The following is a 25,090-nucleotide window of genomic DNA, read 5'->3' on the forward strand; positions in this document are numbered from 1 at the left end:
GTACACTATATGGCCAAAAGTATGTGGACACCTGACCATCACACCTATATGAGCTTATTGGACATCCCATTCCAAAACCATGGGCATTAATATGGAGTTGCCCCCCACCGATAACAGCCTCCACTCTTCTGGGAAGGCTTTCCACAAGATTTTGGAGTGGGTCTGTGGGAATTTGTGCCCATTCAGCCAAAAGAGCATTTGTGAGGTCAGGCACTGATGTTGGACGAGAAGGCATGGCTCGCAACCGGCGTTCTAATTAATCCAAAAGGTGTTCAGTGGGGTTGAGGTCAGGGCTCTGTGCAGGCCACTGGCGTTCCTCCACACCACACCAAACTCGTCAATCCATGTCTTTATGGAAGTTGCTTTGTGCACAGGGGCACAGTCATGCTGGAACAGGAAAGGGCCTTCCCCAAACTGTTGCCACAAAGCTGGAAACATACAATTGTCTAAAATATCTTTGTATGCTGTAGCATTCATGTCACCCTTCACTGGAACTAAAGGGCCTAGCCCAAACTCTGAAAACCAGCCCCAGACCATTATCCCTCCTCCACCAAACTTTACAGTAGGCACAGTAGGTAGTACTCCCCTGGCATCCGCCAAACCCAGATTCGTCCATCAGACTGCCAGATAGTGAAGCGTGATTCAACGCGTTTCCACTGCCCCCAGAGTCCAGCGGCGGCGTGCTTTGCACCATTCCAGCCGTCGCTTGGCATTGCACATAGTGATGTTGAGCTTGTGTGCAGCTGCTCGGCCATGGAAACCCATTTCATGAAGCTCCCGACGCACAGTTCTAATGCTGATGTTGCAGCCAGAGACAGTTTGGAACTCTGTAGCGAGTGATTCAACAGAGGATAGGCGGTTTTTACGTGCTACGCGCTTCAGCACTCGGCAACCCCGCTCTGTAAGTTTGCGTGGTCTACTGCTTCGTGGCTGAGCTTTTGTTGCTCCTACATGCTTCCACTTGACAATAATAGCACTTACAGTTGACCGGGGCAGAAATTTCATGAACTGACTTGTGGCAAAGATGGCATCCTATGACAGTGCCACGTTTAAAGTCACTGTGCTCTCCAGTACCACCCTTTCTACTTCCAAGGTTTGTCTATGGAGATTGCATGGCTATGTGCTTGATTTTATGCACCTTAACAATCGGTGTAGCTGAAACACCTGAACTCAATAATTAGGAGGGGTGTCCACACACTTTTGGCCATATAGTGTACTTGCCTGTGTGAAGTAAACAAGGACTGTGAAATACTGAACTGAGCTGAACTGCAAAAAGGATGATGCCCCTTTCAAATTATTTTTCATAAAATAAAAATTTGCAGGTAAACTTTACTTCACTCAACTACACCATTAGCTGCTACAGCATTAATGAAAATATTACAGTATAAAATAATTGAAAAATGACATTGGCAAGTCCATTTACAAGTGCCCTCGAGACTGTGAATGTGCAACTATGTTTCCCGAGTCTGTGTGTGTTTGTGTGTGTGTGCATGTGTGTGTGTGTGTGTGTGTGTGTGTGTGTGTGTGTGTGTGTGTGTGTGTGTGTGTGTGTGTGTGTGTGTGTGTGTGTGTGTGTGTGTATGTGTGTGCGTGCGCGTGTGTGTGTGTGTGTGTGTGTGTGTGTGTGTGTGTGTGTGAAAGAGAGAGCGAACAAGTCAGCGGAAGGGCCTCACAGAGCTGCTGGCAGCGCAGCTGCAGACAGGTCACAAGTAGTGACAGGGCCTCCCGGGCAATGATAGTGTCCTTGATAGACACACACAGCTGTTTCACGCAGATTCCTGCATGCAGTGTGGTCGCCTCCCCCTCACTGCTGGAGCTGCAGTTACTTCCTGTGACAGGCAGAGGGAGCACAAGAGGGAAGAACACATCTCAAAATTATTAGGTAACCAACAGAAGAAACCACCAGATCCAACATCCTTCAAAAAGGGCCAGGCTTTTACAAGGCCATATAAGCATTACATTTGACAGGAAATTGCTGTTTGTGCTCTTTCTAGTGGAATGTAATATTTAAAGTAAGTGCTATGTGGCAAGCACAACATAATGTTCATGCTGGTGCACTGCTCCACCCAACCTCCATGACGAGACTCCGCTGTGTGGTGCTAGGCCTCACCTGTGCTGCTGACACGACTGCGAACGCCCAGGGGGAACAGGGAGTTGGTGCTCTCTCTGATAGGCTGGCTGCTGCCCACAAGGTCCAGCCGTCCCGCTGCAGCTGCCCATGTGAGGCGCATGAAGCAGGCAACTGTCGATGTGAAGTCACTAACCTCCATGGTCTGACCACAGTGACAAAAAAAGACAAGAAAATTACAAAATACCAGGGGAGCAACAGTATGGCAATTTAGAGACCCAGGGCAACTTATAGATGGAATACCTCTGCAATTTTACCCACGATTTACTCATAACTTAGGCCATTTTTTGTATGAACTATCAGTATTCAATGCAGCTAGGCATCTGCTTGATTGGCAGTACTACTGTGAGGAGAGCAGATGAGATTTATGCATGTTTATCCTGAGGCAAACTCATTCAGCTGTGAATTTTATCCATGTTCATTCATCCAAAGCCAATATTTTAAAGGCCTATGCAGGGAGCCTTTGAAAAACTGGGAAATTACCTCTTTTTAAAAACTCTTTCCATCCACTTTCACATCGATCTCAATTTACTCTCTGCAATTCCAATCCCTGAGCATACACTCCAATGTCCCAATGCCCAATCCCGGAACCTGCAATTTTATCCTTCAAATCAATTCCATCGATTCATGAATTAACCCCAGGCCTACTTCACACAGGCCATGCGAGGCTCTCTGTGTTACTGGCTGCAGCCTCACTGGGCTTGCAGCTCTGCGGTCATTACCCCTGACCGTTTCCATCCCCGTTCCCACATCCCTCCTGCTGACCTGGATGGCCACTCGAGCAGCTGGAATGATCTCTTCCACGCGGATGGAGGAGCGGTCCGACATGGACATCTGCCTGTAGGAGGACTTCTCCGGCGTGCCGCACAGGGAGAGCTGCCTGCTGCCCTGTCGGCTCACGTTGCGGAAAGGGCGAGACGATAGGGTGTCCAGCCCATCCTTACTGACCTCCTCATCCAGAATGCTGGGCATGGTCTGCCCTACCAGGAGGAATCTGCAGAGGGAGGCAAAGAGCTCAGAACCACATTCCATTCACTTCAACACATTCTCAGAGTAGCAGCTCAAACGAGGCAGTCTTCTTTTAAAAAGGGCAGCACTATACATGAGTTTTTGTTGGGAAAAAAATTTCCTCTTTTCCACAACATCTAAAGGGTGTTTCCTTCTCAATAGCATTAGTAAATACGTTTTTTTATCACAATCTAATTTAATAGCCACGACTATTCAACTATAGAATCAAACAAGCTTTGTTTCTAGAAACAAAACAGAAACTACAATATATAATAGAGTATGGAACATTTTCACTTTCCACATGCCTGCCCTGCTGAACAACGCAAATGAAAACCAGTTTTAAAGGGACAGCGGTACCTTGCAAGCTGAAGACAGATGGAGTAGACACCCTGCCTGGTTTCGTAGTCCACCTCCGAGGGTATGGAGTCCCTCTGCATGACGTTCACCACCAGGCTGAAGGAAGGAGAACGCACCCACGCACAACAAAGCTGAACAGCTATCCAACACGCTGTTTCACAAAGGTCACATTGGACCTGATCTCGAAATCTGCTAAATCGTGCTGTCCATGTGTTTAGAATGTGAAACGGGGCATAACAAGTTATCAGTCATTCAACTTTGCCTGAGGAAGATTCTTTGTAGAGACATCCATCACCAACAGTGTCATCCACATTATAGAGACCACATGTGTGTGTGTTAAGAAACCTACCTCAAGCCCCCTGCTTTGAGGAAATTCTCACAGAAGGATTTGACACTAGTTTTGGCCATCTCGTCATCAGACGTTGGCATCAGTTTGGAGCTCAGGACCTACGGAGGAAAGACCGACAGGGATGAAGACGACGATGAAGCCATTCTTGGTCGGATAGGTTGATGCGTGTGTCTGCCAGCATTCGAGGTGTGAGAATTGGTACCTCCAGGTTGTAGAGCACTCTGAAGGTGGACATGCCGGGCGCAGAGGAACGGAACAGGGACTCCAGGATGGAGGCTGCGCTCTGCTGGTGCTGCTGCTTGGAGGACAGAGACGGGGACTTGGTGGCCTGGTTACCCGAGCCCAGCGTGAAGAGGGTTTTCTACAGTAAACAGACAACACTCAGCACTGTGCACAAGCCAAAACTGCAAATATACATTATTCCAATCATTCGTCATTTCACCTCATTAGAGGTCATTACACAGTGTTTAGTGTTGGAGAAAACAGAAAGCAAACAGGAGAGAAGTGTGTTCTTGGAATATTTCCACTAAGGGGATTTTGTTTAAACCCACACAATCTACCCTTACTTTGCTTCCATGGCTGAGAAAACAGGAGGATATAGGAGATTTAAGAAGAGCTCAATTTCAATATTATTAATTGTTTGGTCCTTGAGTCACAACTAAGCCTTATGTAGTGGGGACTGCTGGCAGCTATGTCACATTAGTAGAGCCTGCTGTAAATGATAAGAGCATGATAATGCCTGGTCAGCACTTGCATGGGAAATCTCTATTAATACTAGGTTGCACCCGGAAAGGAAACGGTGGGACAGTAGGGAGGCACTGTTCCCTCTAGGGCAAAAGGCAAATCAAGACCCCAGTTCAGAACTGCAAATACTATGCAGTAGGAGGTGCCATCGTTTTAGTGAAATGTTCAACCAAGGATTAAGGATACAGGGGAGTACACAGGGACAGACTGCAGTGAACAGGCTATGAGTAGGCTACCTGGTGGCTCCAGACGCTGGACTCTTTTGGCACAAAGTTATCGAGAGCATCCTGGACTTCAGGGTCAGTGGGTATCAACAGGAGAAGCTTCCGCACCCGCAGAGTTATCCTGGGAGAACATTGGTAAAATCTTTAAAAACACTGGAACACCTCAACAAAAGGACACTACTTTCAGGAAGCTGCAGGTGTTCTTCAATCTACCACCCTCACCTGGGCTCGTCCAGGTTCGCCAGCTGGTACAGCATCTCAAACACGTTACAAACCAATGCCATCACCACGCCAGGCAGAGACTTTTCCTGAGGGACAAGAAGATGTGTCACTCACCAGAGCAATTTCACCCTGCAGGTAGACACTCATCACAGTGTGCTTTCTGTAAGGGTGGCCTAGGGGCCTGTGTGCTCTAAAACGGGGAGTTGACAGGCTGAGAGATACGCACCTGCTCCAGGGCGTAGGTGGTGTTGAAGACGCCGCTGCTGCTGCTGCTGGCGCTGGCAGAGGAGTCTGCTGAGCTACCCGACGGGGTGCCCGTGCCTGAGCTCTTTACAGTAAGGCTCTGCTCATCCGAGAAGCCCAGCTGGTTCAGCAGTTTCTGGTCACGGTTCATGGTCAGCTGGGTATCACATATACACAAGGTTTATTCTGCTGACGCTATACAATGGCCCACATAGGCACTGCCACAGCAGAAGGGATTACTGAGAACATTGAAAGGATGACATAACTAAATAAAAGCAGTGCAAAGGAAATAGGAAATAGTGAATGACAGAGTATTATCATACGCACTGTACTATTTCAGCCATGGTTCTTCAACTCAAAAAAAAAAATGAATGTATGGAGCATTGGAAGTGAAGTGACTTAGGCAATCAGTGACACTGAGTAATTGATCAAAAGTGTGACTCTACAACCACTAAAAGTTAGTGATATTAAACAGATTAAGCCATTAATCTGACAGCAACTGGAATTCAGACCATCTTTGCATAAAGGGACTAAGTGACCTAAAAATTCCACAGAATCATTTACCATGCTGTCATTTGCAAATATCTGAACATTGTCCACAGGGCAGCTTAAATGGTCTGCTATCTTCCATCTGATGCTCCCAATAGTTTCATTACTGTGGGCCTGAAACAGGAGTAAAAGCATGAATGAACACTTTATAAAAATAACAGCCAGAAGGAGAGCAGAAAATAATGAAATATCTGTGCATCATCTGGTATCTTAATTTAATTTAGGAAGCGTGAAATTAGATTCTACTGAGAATTAATGAGTCACATACATTGCTAACAACAATACAGCACCTTCCTACAGTTCCATTCCAAGTGCTTCATAATGTGATTATAGCAGGGTATGCTAAAACATTTTTCAAAACGTACAAACAAGCTAAATGGAATCCAGCCAGGGATTACCCTGCTCTAAGGGGTATCAATATGGCACAGCAAGAACAGGTTAGAGGTCAGTGTTTTTCGAATCTGCCCCTTCTGTGTGAAGGAAGTGTAGCAAAACAGGAAATACCTCCAGGTTAAAGGTGTCTTTGGTAGATTCATACGTGATGTGGAGAGTAACAGGGTGGCCATTGAAAGAGGCTCCGTGAGGTAGAATGGTCCGAGGGACTGAATACAAATCCTGAGAGCAGAGACAGATTTGCTCATTTTCAGAACATAACTGTTGTCAACCAATAATCCATTTTCAACTTGATTAAGACGTTGAAGATTAAACGACAGCCTTAAATCTGAAGTCAAGCGAAAGTCAGTAAACCAGACAGCCAAGTCCCTTCTCCACAGAGGGAGAGATCGAACAGCATTCCAGCTGGTTATCCAAAAACCAGAGGCTACAGAAAAAGAACGACACGCTTTCCAGACAAAAAAGGGTCACAAACTAGAGTATTCCTCTGCAGCAGCGATAATGGTTTCAGATTTTTAGCAAACACAATGGCATTTCAACAGAGCTCAGAACATCACGGAAGAGAGAATCAATTCATCTGGGTTTGGGAGCAAGTCTGTCAACAGCATGGATATAAAGGACTGAGAGAAGCAAAGGGATATATCCAATTGCCCTCAGTGTCACGGATGAGTTGATTATGGACAATAGCTTGACAGAACACATCACAGCATAACTTTAAATTAAATACTTCTGCGGATTTGAATTCCATTCCAATTCATGTCTAATGTGAAGAGTGAACACATCTCCTCTCCTCCCCTCATAGAGTCTACAGCACAATGCCAGGGTTCTGTCCAATGACAAGAATTGAAGTGCATTTTAAGTGATTAGAATAAGACAGTCAGGCAGTTCTTACCTCTATAGTGATGACATATCGCTCAGCAAGTAATAGAAGCCTTTCGATTATCACAAGCTTTGTGGACCTAAGGATGAAGGATAGGCGTATTACTTGAATGCTCTGTAAATGCTGACTTTCAGTGGACTATGAAAAGTAAATTGCCTGCAGTCATTTTGTAATGTTAAATCACTGAGATGAAATATTGTAATTTCACAAAATCATTAATGGACAAAATGTTTCATGGCCCTGAGAACACACCTCAAAATCAACCTGCCAGGTGACTCAGATTAAAATGGACAGAATGTAATTTACATTTTTTTCCAAAAATATCATGGCAGTGGACATTTTACTTGCTTTACCTATTCTGTCCATTAGACAGCAGTGCTATGACAAAAAGTACTTTGTAAAATGATCAGTTCTACTCCACTGGGTACATGGAATTTCCTTTCAACATTTTAATACCATTGTGCATTGACAAATATAAATATTGTAACTGATTCATTCCAAATTACTAAGAGATAAGTTACTTTATGGAAGATGGAAAGATTTTACTGTCTATTTTGAGAAGTGAGCACCTTAAGCCAGCAACTTAAATAAATTGTGTAATGATAGGTCCATGAGGTAAACAAAGAGCTCAAAAAGCTTGTTCCCTGCCTGCCTAGCAAACCCAACAGCACCATTTAGATAGTGTTAGGAAAGTTACATTACGTACAACAGGCTAAGTGCTACTTTCATTGGTGATTTCATGCAATCAACTTAATAATTTCGGAAAATAATTTTCTGTCTCTCAGCTAGGTAGAGTTCAGCCAATTATGGATCTGTTTTATATCAGTGAAAAGGCAGTCAAATCAGTGGTTTATCATGACTATTGGCATGGCTACGCATTTGATATCTGAAGAAAGAGAAGAAAAAAATGAAAAGAACTTGGTCAATGATTTCCTATATTTGTTTGCTTATCAGCATTAATTCTTGGGTGAATGTTGTTTTCAAATGGTGTGAACTCCATAATTCCACATTGTAGATCTCCATTTTGTGAAACATTTCATATCATGCAGCTGGATATACAGTTTTATGCCTAGTAACTAAGAATGTGGACCTAACTAAAAAGAGACCAAAAGTAACTGTGGCTGCCCAGTGCCCAGGCTGGGTGAGTGGGTTTGTACCTGGAAGGAGATTGTACAGAAGTGGCGACCGTGGGCATGGCTGTGGCCGTAAGCATCTTGGTTGCTCTGGTAACAGCATGCGTCAGAGTGGGCCCCCCCAGGGCTGAGCTGGCAGCCTGCAGAGAACAGGAGGAGTGTGAGCTACAGGCAAATACTCAATCATCAACCAGGACTGGAAACCCTGTTCAACACAATGACTCAAAAGCTGAAACTCATGAGAATAAGTCCTGCAAACCCTACAGCATCTTAAGGCTGAGATTACAGCTCTCCTGGGGTTTCACCTGAGTGAATGTCTCTGGAAAGGCACCCATGCAACCTAAACAGCCATCTTAACTTCCAAAATCAGAGATGGCTGCACATTCAGTCAGAATAAATGAATGGGGAATGATTCCTTTATTAGGTTGCGATGGAAGCTCCTCACCTCTAGTCTTTTATAACAATCTGCAATGAACTTCTTGTGCAGTGATACAGAATCCTACATGGAAGAAAAAAAAAGACATTAGGAGGCAGTGTGGTTTTGCACAAAGCTACAGGGGCTGCATATTCTGCATGTGTGCATGCAACTGTTAGCCCTACATATGTAACAGCAGCTGGCCTGACCTTCTTCATTTTGGGATTGAGGTTGATGTAGCTGTAGGTGATGATGAGCTGAATGGCTTCGTTGGCAATCTCTTCATCCGGAGACTCCATGGCTATCCGCCAGATGAAATCCATCCCAGTCAGGTCCAGACGCTCCACACACTGGATAAGCGGAGGGACAGGAGGAGAGAGACACTGAGTCTCTGCAGGCCAGGGCAGGGTTTCACTGAGAGTCAGTAATGACAGTAATGCTGTGCCAGAGGCCACTGTACTAACAGCCAGGAGACAAATCTAATCTCACTGAGAAAAGCAATGCCTCGTGACACACAATTTTCCCTCACAGGGCTGTGCTGTCACTCCATCATTCTGAAATTACAGTAAGAAATGGAAACACAAACTGAATTTTTAAAATTATACAATCTGTTTATTTAAATCTACATTTATTCCCTGGTTTGTATTAAAAAATGTTATGCACAACAGACAATTTAGATAACTTTTTAATGTAAATTGGTTCCACATTGCTTGCATGGTGTCAGATGGTTATTGGCTGATACAGATGGCAATGTGAAAGTGATACTACAGCTCCTTGATTCACTGAACAGTGGTTTTGAAGAAAAAAAAGCACTCCTCTCACCTGCTGGAGATGAAAAAAAAGCTCTTCAAGGAGCTGTGCAGATGAGGCATTGACCTGACACAAACCTAAACAGCAGTCAGCTACTGAATATTAAACAGCCTTTACAGTGCAGTGTGACAGTGCTCTGAAAAAACGTATTCTGAATTCAAAGCACAGAAGCCTGTCAGCATAGGTTATTTCAGCATTGTATTGGCAGAGTGTGTAGAGGGTTAAAAGGTCATTACTTTCCTCTTGGTACTGAAATCTGTCAGATTCTCTTTAAATGATCTGGTTCAAGCAGCCAATTTACATGGGAGGAAAAAAAAAACATTCTTTCCGCTTTGATTGGAACAGGGATTCGTGTATCATTATAAGTGATGGTGGAGAGGAATTCTAAGCAAATATAACACATGGCTAATCAAGCCTGAGGTGTGTTGGGATTGTCCTATTGCAGCTACTCCAATAAATTTGTAAATTCACTGGATCAATTTTGAGCTGAGGAATTTCCCTTGATCAACCACAAATTACAAACATGCATTTGCATAACCTGTCATGTATGTATGGTTTCATTCCCCCACCTGCCCAACTAGACTCTGATATTTTACTATGATTATAAATGAAATGTGTGCACAATCTAAACATATACAGAAATATACTGTTTTATGTATGTTTATCAGCAATTTCAGTCTAAAAAATGTTTAAAATATTTTTATTTGACCATAGCAAATGGTGCCTGAGGTGTACTGTGACTGTCCTATGGTAGCCAATTTATAAATATGCCGGTTAAAGATGTCAATAACAAATTTCTCTAAACGCAAAGCAAATTATTACACCACAAATAGCATCACATGTGCATTATGCATTTATGCATAAGCTTCAAAGCATGTATACTGACAGGTGGTGTTATGTTGCAAATTAACAACACAACATGTCAGTTATACATAACCACATCAGAATTCTTAATGTCAAATGTAACTCATGACAAATTTGAATCAGCTAAGGGGAAATTGGCAGACTGCTGTCAATCAAAATGGTACCGTTTTGACTGAAAAAACTGACATATTAAATTGAGGGCAATGAGTAATTATGAGCAGCTCAACAAATGGCGGATTGAATAGCTGTTTGACACCCTGTGGGTGGATGATAAAAATGCAGCTATGAAAAGCAAGTACAGGATTTCTTAAGGCCCCATGTATGAGTCACCCTGGCAAATTTACTAAATTCTCATGACCTTAGGGCAAAGTTCTTAACACTTTATCCTATTATATCCATATACATATTAAAATAACAGTGCAGTTGAGGAATTCACAGAGTACATACCAGCTGAGTTCCCTGTCGTTTAAGCCGGTGGTCACTGAGGTTCACATTCTCAAAGAAGGTCTTAAAGAGGTTAAACCCTACAGGAACACAGATTTATGAATGAAGTGAGTGCTATGAAGCGTGCCCCAAAAGGAAAAAAAAAAAACTGCTTGTGCTCATTATTCAGCCATGATAAATCCCACTTCTGCTGTATCAGCTGGACTGTTGCTTGTAAAGCAACAGTGGAGCTGGCGAGAGGTGGCAGTCACTCTGCAAAAGCACTAACGAGAGACAGCGGGCCTGTGCAGCAGAGCGCTCCGCGCGGCATCCGCTGCCTCCGCTGCCTCCGTGCTGCAGTCAGGCTCTCTCTCTGCGACGGCGTCAGACTGAGCAGGGCCGCCAGCCCGGGCCGCGGCGCCTTGCGCCGGCCGGTGCTCACCGTTCATGGTAATCTCATACGGCTCCAGCTTGAGGATCTTCTCCTTGAAGAGCTGCTGCTGCACGTCGCTCTCCAGGTCGTGCTGCCCCTTGGTGAACCACTCGAAACACATCTGCACGAGGGCGGGGAAAGGAGACAGTTGGCGACATGCCTCCGGGTTAACACGGCGCACATGGGCAGTCACTCATCTCCCTTTGGGTTTTGTATTCAAAAGTCAATACTGACTCACAACAAGGGCCAAACACAAGTGACATTGAAACCAAAAGACATTATTTTGTAAAAAAAAAAAACTGTGGTTCTTTGACTTTGGCTTTACAGATCTGCTGTACCATGTGGTGTAATGCAACTGTTAGAATACCTCTCTGTCCAGTTCACAGACATCCATCCCAGATACAAGGCACTCCCACACCTCCTTGGCCCTATTCCATACTAGGTACAAGCTGGCCTCTTGCAGGAAGAAGGCCAGGAACTTCAGGTGGCCCTCCAGGTACTGCAGAAGAACAGAGACAACAGGACTCAGTCCCACACAGACAACTACACTGGGCTGCACAGACGTTTAGGAGATTCAATAACCCTGCAGATTATTATGTGGGATACCGAGGCACAGGTCTTTGCCAAAATCATAAATCTGGGTTCATTTTAAAAAATGGATTCCATTCATAAGAGAGGAGGAACAAAGACAGCAGATGCAACAAAAAACATGGATTAAAGACAGCAAGAGAAGACATATACTGCATACATTTCAGGGAGGGTAATGAAATTATCACCTTTAAACACTAACAGTGAAAGACACTGATGAAATGAAGCTGCTTTCTGATAATGACCAGCACCTACCTCTTGGTACGAGTATCTGCCGTCTACCAGCGTGGACCCAGAGAGTCCACTCTGCCCAGCGACAGACACGGCCAGCCGGTGACAGGACACAAGGCTCCCTGTGATCAACTTGACGATCTCAAAGTTCTTCTTCAGGTCCTGGATAATGCTCTGCTGAGCAGAAGGTGGACCATGCCCAAATGAGACACTGTGCTTTCTATTCACTTTACACACAAACCTTGAGCTCAAGACCAAATTACGCTGCAAGAGTCAACTGTGCACGACAGCAGCAAGACAGTGAGTAAAAAGCTGTACCTTGTCCTGTTTCTGGTAGGTCTGCTTGATGAACGAGCGGGTGATCTCATGGAGCTGCCGCAGGGCTGGCACTACCCAGACAGCCTGGGGATTGCTCTGCTGGGATGACTAGAACACACGCACACACGTATACAATCACACGGTAAGCAAAGATGCCTAGTAACAACAGTCAATTACCTAAGAACATTCATTTAAACACACATGGCAGCAGTATGAATGTAGTTTTTGACCTAAAACTAAATCTAGCTTGGCTAAATTTTCTAAACAATGCACCTGACTTATTAATAATAGATAACTGCACCAAAACAAAAAGAGGTTCATCTGTATACCATTAGGAAAGGTCCAGATTCATTTTACCATTGAGACTGCCATTAGAACTCATATAATAACACTCCATGTAACTACTATAAATAATTTCGGAAATTAAAGTGAAGACTTTCATCCATTACGCTGTAATGACCACTTCTTGTGTAGTCTCAAAAATGATAGGTTAAATAATTTTTTAAAAATGTTCCCATATGTGTTTAAATGCTTATAAAGGTAGGATGAGAGCTATAACTGATTCACAATTGTTAATGGCAAGTAGGCAGTGCTGACTGAAATGTCTGTGCCTGCACCATAACAAGACAGACACCTGACAGAGAAACAGTGAAGAAATGACCCATTCAAGTTCAGCCATGTCTTTAATAGATGAATCACCACTATATATCCATCAGCAACTATTCCATCAGCAGTGTTGCAGAAAAAGGGTAGAGAGAAACCATTTCACACCTTATAGGCTAAACCAGTTCCACATTTTGGAAGACAAAGAAATACAATGCCCACAGGATCATAAAAAAAACGATCAATCAATAAAACAAACAAACCAAAAAAAAAAACAAAAAACAGGGTGGTTATCAAAAGGTTCCCAATCATATGCCCATGGCTAATGAAGGCTACAGTTAAGATTGGAAGTGAGTGGTGATTGGTCAAGGTTAGAGACTGAGAGGAACCCCAGGGTGTTTCTTACTTTGGACACTGAGCTCGGTTTCCTCTTGCCCCAGGAGCCAGTTAGAAAAGAGACTTGTGTCTCGCTGGAAGATTTTGTTTCCTCCTGTATTAGTATCTAAAAACATAAACTTCATTTGCATTTAAATGTCTTCTCCTTAAATAATAATGTATAGAACTAGCGAGTGCGGCTAACCCAGCCACCCCAGTTTGCAGAAGCAAAGACAGAGGATGAAAAAACGGGGCTTCTTGTATTTGGCTGCCATGTGCAACTGACAACAGTGACGACTCTGACTTATCAGATGTTTGCAAAAGAGAGCAAGTATTCTTCTTTGAAGTTCAGGGTGGGCACCCACGCAATGGGTTTTCCTTTGCAGACCGCAGCACTATAAATACCATTTAGAAAAAGCACAAAGCAGGAAGTGTTCCTCAGGAAGGAATGACAGGTTTAGTATTCAGTAGATGGTCCGCAGACGGAAGAAGGGAGGGGTGGTGGGGGGTGGGAGATAACCCTGGCTTTGGCAGACTCACTCACCAGAGGAAGGAGGAGGTAGGGAGACATTTTCAATTTACTCTTTCATTAAACAACTATTCTTTTCAAAACATTATCAAACTCATCCGTGTCTTGTAATGGAGTTAATGCAAATGCCATTACATTTGTGCAGATATTTCAGGGAGGAGTTCGTCATATCATCACATTATGATCCTGATGGGTTTGTACTTCCTCCAGGACCAAGGTTCATTATGGTACTACTGAGGAAACGATCCTCTGAGCTGACTGTAGGCACTTCGTTTCCACTCTTAAAAAAGGAACCAAGAACATGCAGCTAGTCAAAAGAGCATTTATTTTTAATGCGCAAATGGACTTAGGAAGGATTTCATTTGATTTCTCTTTTTCTTCCCTGATTAAAATAACCGAAAATTTGACAAAGTTTAACATCAGGGCACTGAACTTAACCCTACATACTCTGGAATCTGCTAGAGAGCTAGATATTTTCAGTGTTCTTTAGTATTAAAGATACAAAGATTGGATATATAGGCAGTGTTGAACTACTAAAACTGAGAGCAAACTCTAACCCTTGCTGGGTACGTCTCCCCCGCTCCTCCCCACAATGGTGGGTAGGTCACAGCTCACCTTCTTGATGTCCTCGATGCACTTGATGATGTAGTTCCTCTTTACGGTCTCCTTGACGGCATAGGCGTCGCTCAGGATGGTGAGGTGCTCCTCCAAGGCCTGCTGCACCAGGTTAATGGGCAACGTAGGCAGGTGTGCCAACTCCCAGAGCACCTCCAGCACCTGGGACCACACATGCCCACAGGCAAACGTGTACACAGAAAACAGGTCTGAGTGAACAACCCTAATTAAAACCAGACACAAAAGATGTAACACACGGCCATTTAAAAAAAACAGACACAGTCCCTCTGTAACTTGGGAGGTTGGGGTACGGGAGGCAGACGTACGTGATTACACGCCTGTTTTCCACTTTAACAAGGCCACGCTAAAAAGCCATTTCTGATTGTGTCCTCCGATTACAACCTAACGCAGACTGTGACATTTGAGCACCACGCAGAGATGCACAGACACACAAAGACACACAGAAGTGCCCACCTTCCCTGTGGTGGCCTCCGAGCGAGCCTCTCGGCCAATCCTCCCAATCAGACTCAGCAGTTTCTGTCGAACCCGGTCACTCTCCACTTCCCAGCTCTTCAGAAAATACAAAGCCCAAAGATAAGTTCCACTGTACTACTGTAACGGGTGAAAAAACACCTGCGGCTCTCATAACAACAAAATGAAAACGGCAGGTGCACACAGGAGAAGTATAAACGCTAACAGTGCAAACTCCTGTTCAGTTCCAAAACAGTTGCTACAAATTAAAGAAAAAAATCGGTAAAATGAATGGTGTTAAAATAAAAGGAGGCGATTTTTACAATTATCACTCACACACTGAGCTACAGTAGCTCCTGCTGCAGGCATAATTATATTGGTCGACATCTTGAGTGGCTAATATCCCATCATAATTATAAAAGCATCGACACACATGATCTGTTTAAGATGAATGAGGTTCAGAGCACAACTGTAGCCTTGCAGTTTCACTATGGAGGGCTCTCCTTATGCTCACCTTCTGGATGAGGACAAACAGGTGACTTAGCTGGTCAAAGTTGAACTTGGCAGCTGCGGCCGCGATGATGGTGTGGATATTCTCAATCACCGTGGAGGACTGGCCCGCCTGGGGACAAGAGCCAACAGCGCTGTCACCACATGACTACGAGGGGCCAAGAAACCTGCAGAGAGCTGCACTAGGGCTTAATCTGCAATTTAAAACATCCAGGGAGGCCAAAAATGCACCGTGAACAACCGCTAATATTTCTCCCCTCTGCACCGAGTAATCAACATGAGAGATGAGCTGAGGACAATACCACACTGTAACCATGGCTACATGGCTAAAAGGGTCACTGTTGTTCTGACACACTCAAAGGAGTAGAGTTGTCAATGTCAGCCTCCATTCTTTTCCATATCTATGGTTCCTATGTGTATAACCTGGACTATTAACCAAGTCCACCCTAGATTATGCATGACTAATGACTGAATAATGTCCAATGCCTAATTTCCATACACTTGTGTGTGGGTTCAAATGTAAACAGACTGGGCAGTTTATGGGAGGACTGCCTGTCAGTCTAAGACTATACTGTTCTTATTCATGATGTGTGTGTCTCTGCAGAACCACAGACACAAGCAGCAGATTAGAGCAAAGGAAGTGTTTGTCCAAGCATGAAACAACACACAAACCGGACGACGTCAAGAGCTAGGCCGCACCAACGGGCACTCACAAAGATCCAAAAATAGCCTTTGATTACACATAATAAAACTGAATAGACAAAAGCTTTGTTTTGCAATAATTCACAGCAAGACCAAAACATTAGAAGGCATGAGCCACTTAATTGTCCAGCGCGGAGAGAGGTCTCTGGGGAAGGGGGAGGTGAGGATCAGGACTTGGCAAGCAGCCAGACTCTCAATCAATCCCACAGCTTTAGAATCCCTCACAATTCCCAAAGCTGCTCCTGGAAATGATTGGAATCCAGGGCTCTGGGGAAACTCCTTTAAAGCAGCTCACAGTCGTTCTGATTTACGTTTTTCTTCCCTTCTGAATGAATGTCACTTTTCTCATGTTTTATTCCCAACATCAACCTAGTAACCTTCAGGGGTCTGGACCATCTTATGAACCCAACCAGGCAAAAACACAAAGGGCAAACTGAACTCCTTTTGCAAGCCAGACTGAACTAATATATTTTAAAGAAAGACTGCAACCTGACCAGTGAACTGTGCATCATTTATAGTACTGTTAACATTAAAATCTGTTTAGTTTATGAATAAAATAAGCAAGGTACAGATACCGCAGACAGAAAGAGCAAACAACATATGCCTATAAAAAAAAAACAACAGAGCATATCAGTCTATACAGGCTGACTCGCCAGCCATATCTTTCGCAAGGATGAGGCCAACAGCACATGATTTGCCTTGCCATTAATGTCTCTACTGCTTTGACATTTATCTAGGGCAGTCAGGCCACATCTCTGTCATTTTGCTGAGACACAGACCTGTATTCTCCAGATTTTGGAGAGCTCATCCAGGGAGAGTTTGCTGCCAAGGAGTTCAATGATTCCCTTTATGCGGTCACAGTACTGCGCCTGATCAATATTACCTAGAGAGACAGAGAAAATACAGATGGAGAGCAAATATAAAGAATGAGAAAGTATATAGAGAGTATAGGGAATAGGGAAAGAGTAAACAGATAAATGAAGAAACCAAACTACCTCGTTAAGACGCTATCGCTCAGTAACAAAATCACAATGAAAAAGAGAAGTGCTCTGATTCCACTGTTATCCTTGGCGAAAAGTGAGCTCTACTGTCAGATGTGACCATTATTCTCCTGTGACAAAGGGTTTAGGATGTTGCTAAAGGATAAAATAAATTATGAACTAATAGTACTGTAAACAAAAGTCCTTCAGATAATGTCAAACTGACAAATCACTATTAAGTAAACCATGAAGAAGACAATATGCAGCCTGAAGGCAAACAAAACAGCTTCAAAAATAAATGTATTATTTTAAGATTTAAGATACACCAGAAGAGGTGTTTACCATACTTTGTACTTATGCTGTTTTTGTATCTGAAAAAGTCAAGTGATAATACATTACCTTCAAGGGCTATTGACAGCACTGAATTTTCCACCAGCCAGTCTAGTAATCGGTCAGTGTCTATGGCGTTTTTCACTGTCTTTGACACAGTGCTTTCCTCTATCAACTTTGTCACCTACAGGAGGAAAAAAAGGGCAGGCTTACAATTCTGGTATGGACACACAAGGCAATACAGCCATGACTATCACTGCTGCAAGCTAATTTTGGATTGGGAGTGATATAATAAGGTAAAGGAGTCTCGGTGCTTTCACACAGAATTTCCAATTTATGACATGGAACCAAATTTTTTTTTTATTAAATTTGCATTTTATTATAGTTATTTGGGTTTTATATCATCCCCACCCCTGTCCCCCTCTCAGAACATAAATTATTTCCCAATATGCGATCGCCCAAATAGATTTAATTAATGTCGCTTGGATATTTCCTCCCCACTATCAGACCTCATGCAGAAACAATCAGACACACAATGCGAAAATTATGGCTGTCATACACCGTCCCAGTCTGGCTCGCTTCGACACGCCACCGGTGCTGGCGGACAGCGTGCAACACCCCTCTCCCCGGGCGCGAGCCCCTGACCTCTTTGAGGGAGTTCATCTTGGCGCTGAAGTGCGGCGTCTTGAGCATGCGCAGCAGGATGTCCAGGCGCAGGTCGTCCACCACCGTCACCAGCTCCCGCTGGAACCTCATGCAAAGCAGCTTGATGGCCGACAGCAGCTCGGGGATACTGACCAGACGCTGTGTGCAAACGAGACAGCGTAGGATCAGGAGTCAAATGACCGCTAATCAGCACAACTAGGGCCCCGTCGCCTGTCATATCAGATCATACTGAACAAACATATTTACTGCAGCTCCACAAAAATATGCTAGGGCAGAGCCAATCACGCAGGCTTTGGCTAGCTACTTTATCTGGACAGCTTGGCTATCTAGTTAGCCTGCAGCATGTGGCTATAAATCATAGCTGAAATAACTATAGATACATTTTTTAAAAAGCCAGTAGAGTGCTTAATTCACTTCATAGAAACACAAGTTGCATAGCCAGCATAATCACTATGCCAAGTTTCATGTTTGCATCTTAAAAACAGTGTGACAGTCAGTGTTCAAACTGTGATTAGAAGAAAGAAAGAAGGTGTTATCACTTGAAAGTAATTTTTAGAAATAAACATGCTATATTCATAAAATTTGTAAAATATGGTTACATTCACTTGAAGAACTACAGCTCTGTGGAGTCCGTTTGTAGCTGAATTGAAGCTGTGTGGTGTTGCTACCTTATCCTTAAGGTCTTTCTCCTCCAGGTTCTGTACGTAGTTGATCATCTTGTGGATGACAGGATCCAGCATGGGCTGTGGGTAGATCACACATTAAATCTCGCCAGTCTCCCTCCTATTAGATCTGCAGAAGCACCTGACCTTTACCACCATCACACAGTAGCATGCAACTGTTTAGCTAGCTTCAAAAATGGTGCCTTTTTTAAATGGCACATGGGCCATTCACTTCTGGCCAAGAGGAGCTCACCTGGACCAGGCTGGAGTTGAGGTACTCTGCACAGACTCCCAGGGGCTGGACCAGGGCTGAAACGCTCTGTAGGGATACAAACAGCCACACTCTATCACAGTGCTCATGCAGTGGCCTAGAGCGACAACTACAGTAAAACCCCTTGAACACATTCAAGAGTGCCAGCTTGCCCAAACAGCCTTCACAACATAAAGTTTCATGGGATAAAATGGGCTAGTGGCGAATAAATCCACAGGAGTGGCTCTGTGGATATGGCTTCAATGCTGTGGAGCACACAGAGAGATCTCTTTTTGAAGATCGTGTTGAGGATTTTCCGAAATACTGACCGATCAGACTACATCAATGACACTAAGAAAAAAAAAAAACCTTCAACTATGTATAGATGTTTCAAGTCCGAGTCAAAGGGTTCAGGGCAAGAGGTGACATCTTTTTTGAATGGGTCTCACACCTGCTTCACAGAAGGCCTCATGATTCACTGCAGCGACAGAAATGAACCACAGGCGTTAAATTCCACACATATTTGCCCTCTCAGAATATGGAAGATTGACACTTTTTCCTGTTTTGCTTTCTGGCTGGAATTGTTCTTTTTAATTACATACATAACTGGCAAAATCAAGGCTGCTCCGATAATCCAACTGAGAGATACACTGCAATACACGAAATTCCACTGAATGATAAAATATACTGTATTCAGTAACATGTTGGTCTGGTAAATCTTCAGTCGTCAGGACTGAGTATATAAAAACATCCAGAAAATATAGCAGTTTGGTGCAGTTCAGAATGCAAAAAAGTAAGCCTACGCTACAAGAATATAATTTATTAAGCAGTTGAACTTCTGGAGAAAAAAACCAAAATGCATTCAAATAGCACATACTTAATACCCAAAAAGTTTACAAATGCATGGCAACTAGAGGAGATAAGCTACCTTTTATCCCTTTTGCCAACTCTGTGCAAAGCCATTAAGTGCTAGGCCTGATTACTTTCTCTTGAGCTCAGACTCTAATTGCTTCTTTTCCCGCTGTACTTATCTGGCAAATGACTCACAGAGAAAGGGCAGCTGACTAATGCTGCCACTAGTTAGTCAGGAAAAGTGAAAATTACACATATGTTCTTTCACTCTGCCTTATACTTTATTTGACAAACAAGCAATCCATCTACTTTTTCTGACAGTCTGATCACTGGGGGCATGCCAGTACTACTTGAAAACCAGCATGCAATTTAAGAAGTATTTTATTTTACCATTACTGAAGGTGTTGAAGAATGAATGCATTAACTTTCGGTTCAGCACAAAGCGAGATTTCATTTAGGAATGAGAGTTGAATGTGTTAATTGCAGTTTGTAATTTAGGTGGAAACCTGATATCTAACCAAGACGACTCTGCATAATTATATTTGCATGCAACACAAACCATGACAGTCGCAAATTTTTCACTGCATAAAATAGTTAACCTCATGCTGCACATCATGCTTGTTCAGCATCACATTAAAACGCAAATTGATCTAACTTGCCTTCATTTTAATTAATGCCAAATTTGGCATATTGTATAGCTATGTTCACAAATTAAAATCTATAGCTGTGTTCTGAGGTTAAAACCAGGGTGTGAACCCTCAAAACAAATATAATGATGTGATTCTCATAAGTGATGATTGATGTGGTTTCCTTACACAAAATGGTCATAAGAAAGTAAACCCAGAAAACAGGTCAGGCAGTAGCCTGTGATTCTGGCAAAATACCCCATTTTTGTATCACTACTTCAGTTCATTGCTTAGATTTTCTGAGGATGTGCACAGACGAGCAGATCAACGCTTCTGCATAACAACATCTAGTGGATCTGCATGCACCCCATGTCTGTGAATAAGCAGCTACGCTTGCTGAAGGAGTCCAGTTACAGGGCTATTGATCTTCCGCATCAAATTAAGGTGAGGCACTTCTTTCCGGATGTGGTGCCCAGAATCCAAACCCATGAGTCCCTTTTGAGTTCCAGAAGCCATCTACATTACCACCTGTACTGAATTGCAGTTTAATGCTCACGCATGCCACAGGACTGGAAGACAGTAGAGTAATTTGCATTCCACTTCAATTCAGAGTACATACTGTATGTGAACACAGCCAAAGTCGCACGCTTTCCCACATGTAAACATTACTGGGTGAGGCACAAACAGTGGCCGAGGATGAGAAGCGTTTTGTTATTCTCAACAGAGGGCACTCATTAGGAAGGCTTAGACGCGGCAACTCCGGAGCATCCGGAGGAAGACAATGGAGCAGTGTGATGGTGAGGAGTGAGCTCCTCCATCACTGCTCATTCAGCTCCACTCACGATCACAGCATTGTCCTGCTGCCTGCAATCCAGCGCCATTTACTCTGCGCTTTGTTCCTTTAAGGAGATGAAAAAAGCGCTTGTTCCCCAGCACGAGCAGTCATTGACATCGGAGACGTGCGTGTTTTTTTCCGCCAAAGGAATGTTGCCTCACCGACGCATCTCATTTCCAATGCCGATCATTTCAAAAGGGCCCACAGGAAGGAGCGATAAACAAGATGCACTTGAACTAAGCACACACCCTGATCTACGGCGCTAATTGAACGTTTCTTCTAACACTCCTGAACCCCGCGCCCCTGCACTGTCGCAAGCGGTGTCACAAATAACAGCATGGAGCAGGAGCGTCGTTCGCCGCTCCTCCCGATTCACGCTCGGGTGTCAGCGTGGCTGAATTAGCATCCACCTTTGGGCTGTCACAGATGGTTCAACTTACCCCGATTTCTATTTCCTCCGCGTTCAGCTTGGTTTGAATCGCAGTAAATCCTCCCATCTCTCCAAACTAGAAACAGAGGTCAACAATCAAAAAGGGAGCATGAAATACCACACAGCTGGAGCAGCCCGAGGCAGCCAGATACAATAGGATAAATGCTTAGTGAAACAAACATGCTGCTCTAACAAAGCAGGTGATTTCAACTGAAATGTAAACAGATGGAAACACCAGAGAGAAGGTCTCTGAAACCTTGGCTGACTTGCAGCCTGCAAACTACATCACAGGGAGAGTGGGAAGCATTTAGTACGCATAAAACTGGACATCTATGATAATGAAGTACACAATGCGACATCCTAAAAAAATTATCTTTGCCAGGTCTTTGATTTATTTTCTGGCTTTCCTGAATGTCCAGGAGGTGGGGAGCTAATGAAAAAAGCCAAGATGTCCACCTATGACTCAGGGAAAAGGGAGTGCAGGAGAGAGGGAAAAGGAATGTGGACGGTGAGACACAGGGAAGACAGGGCAGAGGAAGAACTATGGAAAACTGACTGGATGGTATGACAAGGGGAGGGAGAGACAGAGCTAATTACACTGTCTGTTGCATTGAGCAGGAGGTCAGATCAGGAAGTGAGTCAGGGAAGTGGATGGGCTTACCCTGTTCACCAGGTCCACGAGCCAACCATGAGGCTCCTGCAGAGAAAGAGTGTTTCTGTTTTCTTATTGATTTAACAAACAGTTCACAGAAAAACATTTCGATTTTCCTTCTTATCGGTCAATCTTTTGTTGCTTCACGTTTTCAGTTTATTCACTTCTGCATTTCTCACTGCCACGTTCTGCCATCATTTAGAAGAAAAACATTTCTACGCTTCATCTGTGCCTCTGAAAATCTGAATGGATTTTGAACTACAAAGTGTGACATTTTCGAATGCGTTTTTGACAAAACATTGGTACAACACATTTGCAGGCTCAGAAATCTATTATCAATATAGTTTCTACCTGCAGAAGAATTGCAGATGTCTCAGACTGAAATACCAAAAGAATGGAATGTGTAAGATTTCATTTGGAAATATTTTTCTTTTTAAAAATCACAAGAAAAGCAGAACCTGTACAACTGAACAACTACCATAGTGTTCACCCAGGCACCGTACTAAACCGAATGGCTTGTCAGAACTAGCCGAGATTATAAGTATTATCGCAAAAAGCATTTGGCCTTCTTCAGTCCCTAATTGGCTGAAACACAGTCTTGTTGTTGGAAATTTGGAGCCTGTGCTAGGCAGTAGCTCAGCTGCCGTGAGTCACACTACCATCCAGACAGCAAGCCAACAACAACTTGATTATGCAAGAGAGGATTTGAGTAACCAGTTTTTCTGTCCCTTAACCACACAGCAACCAACATTTGCCTTTCAAACCAGAAACAATGACAGGACAGAAAAGGCACACAGCTCTCAGAATTTGGAATGACCGCCTTGCGGTTGTCATGTAAATATATGTAGCTCAATTACTTTTAAATGAACCACCATTATACTTTTTGCAACTCTATACATGCAGTTTTTGTAAGAAATAAGAAAATCCGGTTTCTAATGGTTGAAGATTATCTCCTTTTTGGATTCACAAGAAGGAGATTCTTCAAAGACTCCCTATAAGCATCATTTTTCCTGTAAAAACATTGAAGGACTGAAAACATAAAAAGTAAATGGGGGCTGAAAAAGAGCTGGTGTAGATTACCTTCTGGTAGCTGGAGCTGGGAGAGACAGCAAACATGCTGTCCTCCCCAAATACCTCTGCCCAATTCCTCTGACAGGACTTCATGCGGTTCTTGAAGTGGTACTCATTATCTGGGTTAAAGGCCTTTTAACGACAACATAAAAGGATTACTCGCCCTCATCCGCAACATCTGGCTTCCCACAGCTTCCCAGGGCACGTGGTCTTGAAGACATTTACATTAATTTATTTGACAGAAGCTCTTATCCAGAGTGACTTAAAAAAGCAGACAAACGTAAGTGCATATAATAAGACCAGTGAACAACAGCACATGCAGAAAACTGTCAGATCACATTTAAACAAGCGTCAATATGTCGTGAAGCGCTACAATAACTAGTGCCATGCTGAAAATTAAGGCTACATGTAGCTATAAATTTAAATATCATCTGACCATTTGATTTATTAACAAAAAATGCTTCAAAGTTAAGGGGGCTGTCGTTTAACCAGGTCACACCGCAATCACATAGCAGCCACACGTACCATGGTGAGAACCCCCAACAGCCCCACTGGGATGGGGTCCTGCTTCACCCGCTCCGCCACCAGGTCAACCAGCAGCATGAGCATGTTGTAGATCCCCTCGTGAATCTCTGTGCCCCATTTGTGGACTGCACTTGATGTCAGCAGCTGCCCCACGGGGAGGGAGGGAGGGAGAGAGGGAGAGAGAGAGAGAGAGAGAGAGAGAGAGAGAGAGAGAGAGCAGAGGTAAGGAGCTGCACCTGCTGCTTATGTGACCCTTCAATTCAGCACCTGTGCCGAAGACGCAGCGCTGTTACGACCCTGTCAAACCCAGACAAGCTTGCACCACCGAACGGCCTGTCAATGGTACGTACGCTTGACACACTGTATACCGGTTTGCGATGAGGTTCTCATCTAAAGTACACTGGGGCACAGGTAAGGCACAACAGAAGAATTGAATTTAGGTCACGTGATGCACTAGTCTTCCCCTGCAGATGGGAAAAACAACACCGAGGGCCTGTGGCTCCTACCTTTTTGAAGGCTTCCGGCATGCATCGGTCTATGAACCTCTTGCAGTTCTCATCTGCATCAGCAAGACCTGGACAGATAAGCCACATCAGATTAGGGGAGAATCATTTGGGAACGAACAAGGCACCATTGTCACAATGCACTTTTTAGGAGGCTTCCTGGTCTCTGTCATGTAGGCAGACAACAGTATGAAAGCACACTAAATAAAGGGCCATAAAAATAATTCAACATCCTGCCAGTACCTGATCTGTCACATTCGTCTACACATTAAGCTGGTTTCCTGTATCTTCATATTCCATCAACCAAACAGTCCCCAGATCAGGCACAAATCACCTAGATAGGCTGTTTTCGATTGTTCAATGGCAGAAAATCACAAAATGTAGAAGAAAAATCAAGCATCCAAATGCAGGTCTCTATTTCCAACAGTGAATTGCAGCAGGGCTCCAGACTGCGACCATTCAGTCGCATTTTGCGACCATTGCTGGAGACAGTGCGACTAAATTTTATAACTTGGTGCACCAGTGCAAGCAACAACCATTTGTTGTTGTTTTTTTTTTTTTTAATCATCATTGTATACAGGGCTACAGACT

General features: G+C 43.7%; 1 protein-coding gene across 3 annotated transcripts in view; it reads right to left on the reverse strand.

The window, feature by feature from the left end:
- usp24 (ubiquitin specific peptidase 24) overlaps positions 1 to 25,090 on the reverse strand; it is a 47,587-nt gene that overhangs the window by 13,061 nt on the left and 9,436 nt on the right. The window contains exons 3-36 of one of the 3 annotated variants that reach the window (XM_036520917.1): positions 24,503 to 24,570; positions 23,997 to 24,140; positions 23,481 to 23,603; positions 22,410 to 22,445; positions 21,759 to 21,824; positions 19,009 to 19,074; positions 18,762 to 18,836; positions 18,073 to 18,231; positions 17,497 to 17,611; positions 16,897 to 17,000; positions 15,420 to 15,527; positions 14,909 to 15,004; positions 14,435 to 14,596; positions 13,322 to 13,417; positions 12,313 to 12,420; positions 12,019 to 12,168; positions 11,543 to 11,674; positions 11,185 to 11,296; positions 10,767 to 10,843; positions 8,855 to 8,995; positions 8,676 to 8,729; positions 8,255 to 8,370; positions 7,110 to 7,176; positions 6,329 to 6,439; positions 5,840 to 5,938; positions 5,259 to 5,432; positions 5,033 to 5,118; positions 4,823 to 4,931; positions 4,045 to 4,203; positions 3,843 to 3,940; positions 3,494 to 3,589; positions 2,894 to 3,122; positions 2,111 to 2,273; positions 1,674 to 1,829 (exon numbers count right to left, since the gene is read on the reverse strand). In XM_036520917.1, coding sequence (XP_036376810.1) covers positions 1,674 to 1,829; positions 2,111 to 2,273; positions 2,894 to 3,122; positions 3,494 to 3,589; positions 3,843 to 3,940; positions 4,045 to 4,203; positions 4,823 to 4,931; positions 5,033 to 5,118; positions 5,259 to 5,432; positions 5,840 to 5,938; positions 6,329 to 6,439; positions 7,110 to 7,176; positions 8,255 to 8,370; positions 8,676 to 8,729; positions 8,855 to 8,995; positions 10,767 to 10,843; positions 11,185 to 11,296; positions 11,543 to 11,674; positions 12,019 to 12,168; positions 12,313 to 12,420; positions 13,322 to 13,417; positions 14,435 to 14,596; positions 14,909 to 15,004; positions 15,420 to 15,527; positions 16,897 to 17,000; positions 17,497 to 17,611; positions 18,073 to 18,231; positions 18,762 to 18,836; positions 19,009 to 19,074; positions 21,759 to 21,824; positions 22,410 to 22,445; positions 23,481 to 23,603; positions 23,997 to 24,140; positions 24,503 to 24,570 — 3,855 coding nt within the window. Of the gene's footprint in view, positions 1 to 1,673; positions 1,830 to 2,110; positions 2,274 to 2,893; positions 3,123 to 3,493; positions 3,590 to 3,842; positions 3,941 to 4,044; positions 4,204 to 4,822; positions 4,932 to 5,032; positions 5,119 to 5,258; positions 5,433 to 5,839; positions 5,939 to 6,328; positions 6,440 to 7,109; positions 7,177 to 8,254; positions 8,371 to 8,675; positions 8,730 to 8,854; positions 8,996 to 10,766; positions 10,844 to 11,184; positions 11,297 to 11,542; positions 11,675 to 12,018; positions 12,172 to 12,312; positions 12,421 to 13,321; positions 13,418 to 14,434; positions 14,597 to 14,908; positions 15,005 to 15,419; positions 15,528 to 16,896; positions 17,001 to 17,496; positions 17,612 to 18,072; positions 18,232 to 18,761; positions 18,837 to 19,008; positions 19,075 to 21,758; positions 21,825 to 22,409; positions 22,446 to 23,480; positions 23,604 to 23,996; positions 24,141 to 24,502; positions 24,571 to 25,090 lie in introns of all 3 variants that reach the window. The other 2 variants (XM_036520916.1, XM_036520918.1) reach the window with 2 other exon arrangements.

The sequence above is a fragment of the Megalops cyprinoides genome, chromosome 2, assembly GCF_013368585.1.
Source record: "Megalops cyprinoides isolate fMegCyp1 chromosome 2, fMegCyp1.pri, whole genome shotgun sequence".
Taxonomy (NCBI): Eukaryota; Metazoa; Chordata; class Actinopteri; order Elopiformes; family Megalopidae; genus Megalops; species Megalops cyprinoides.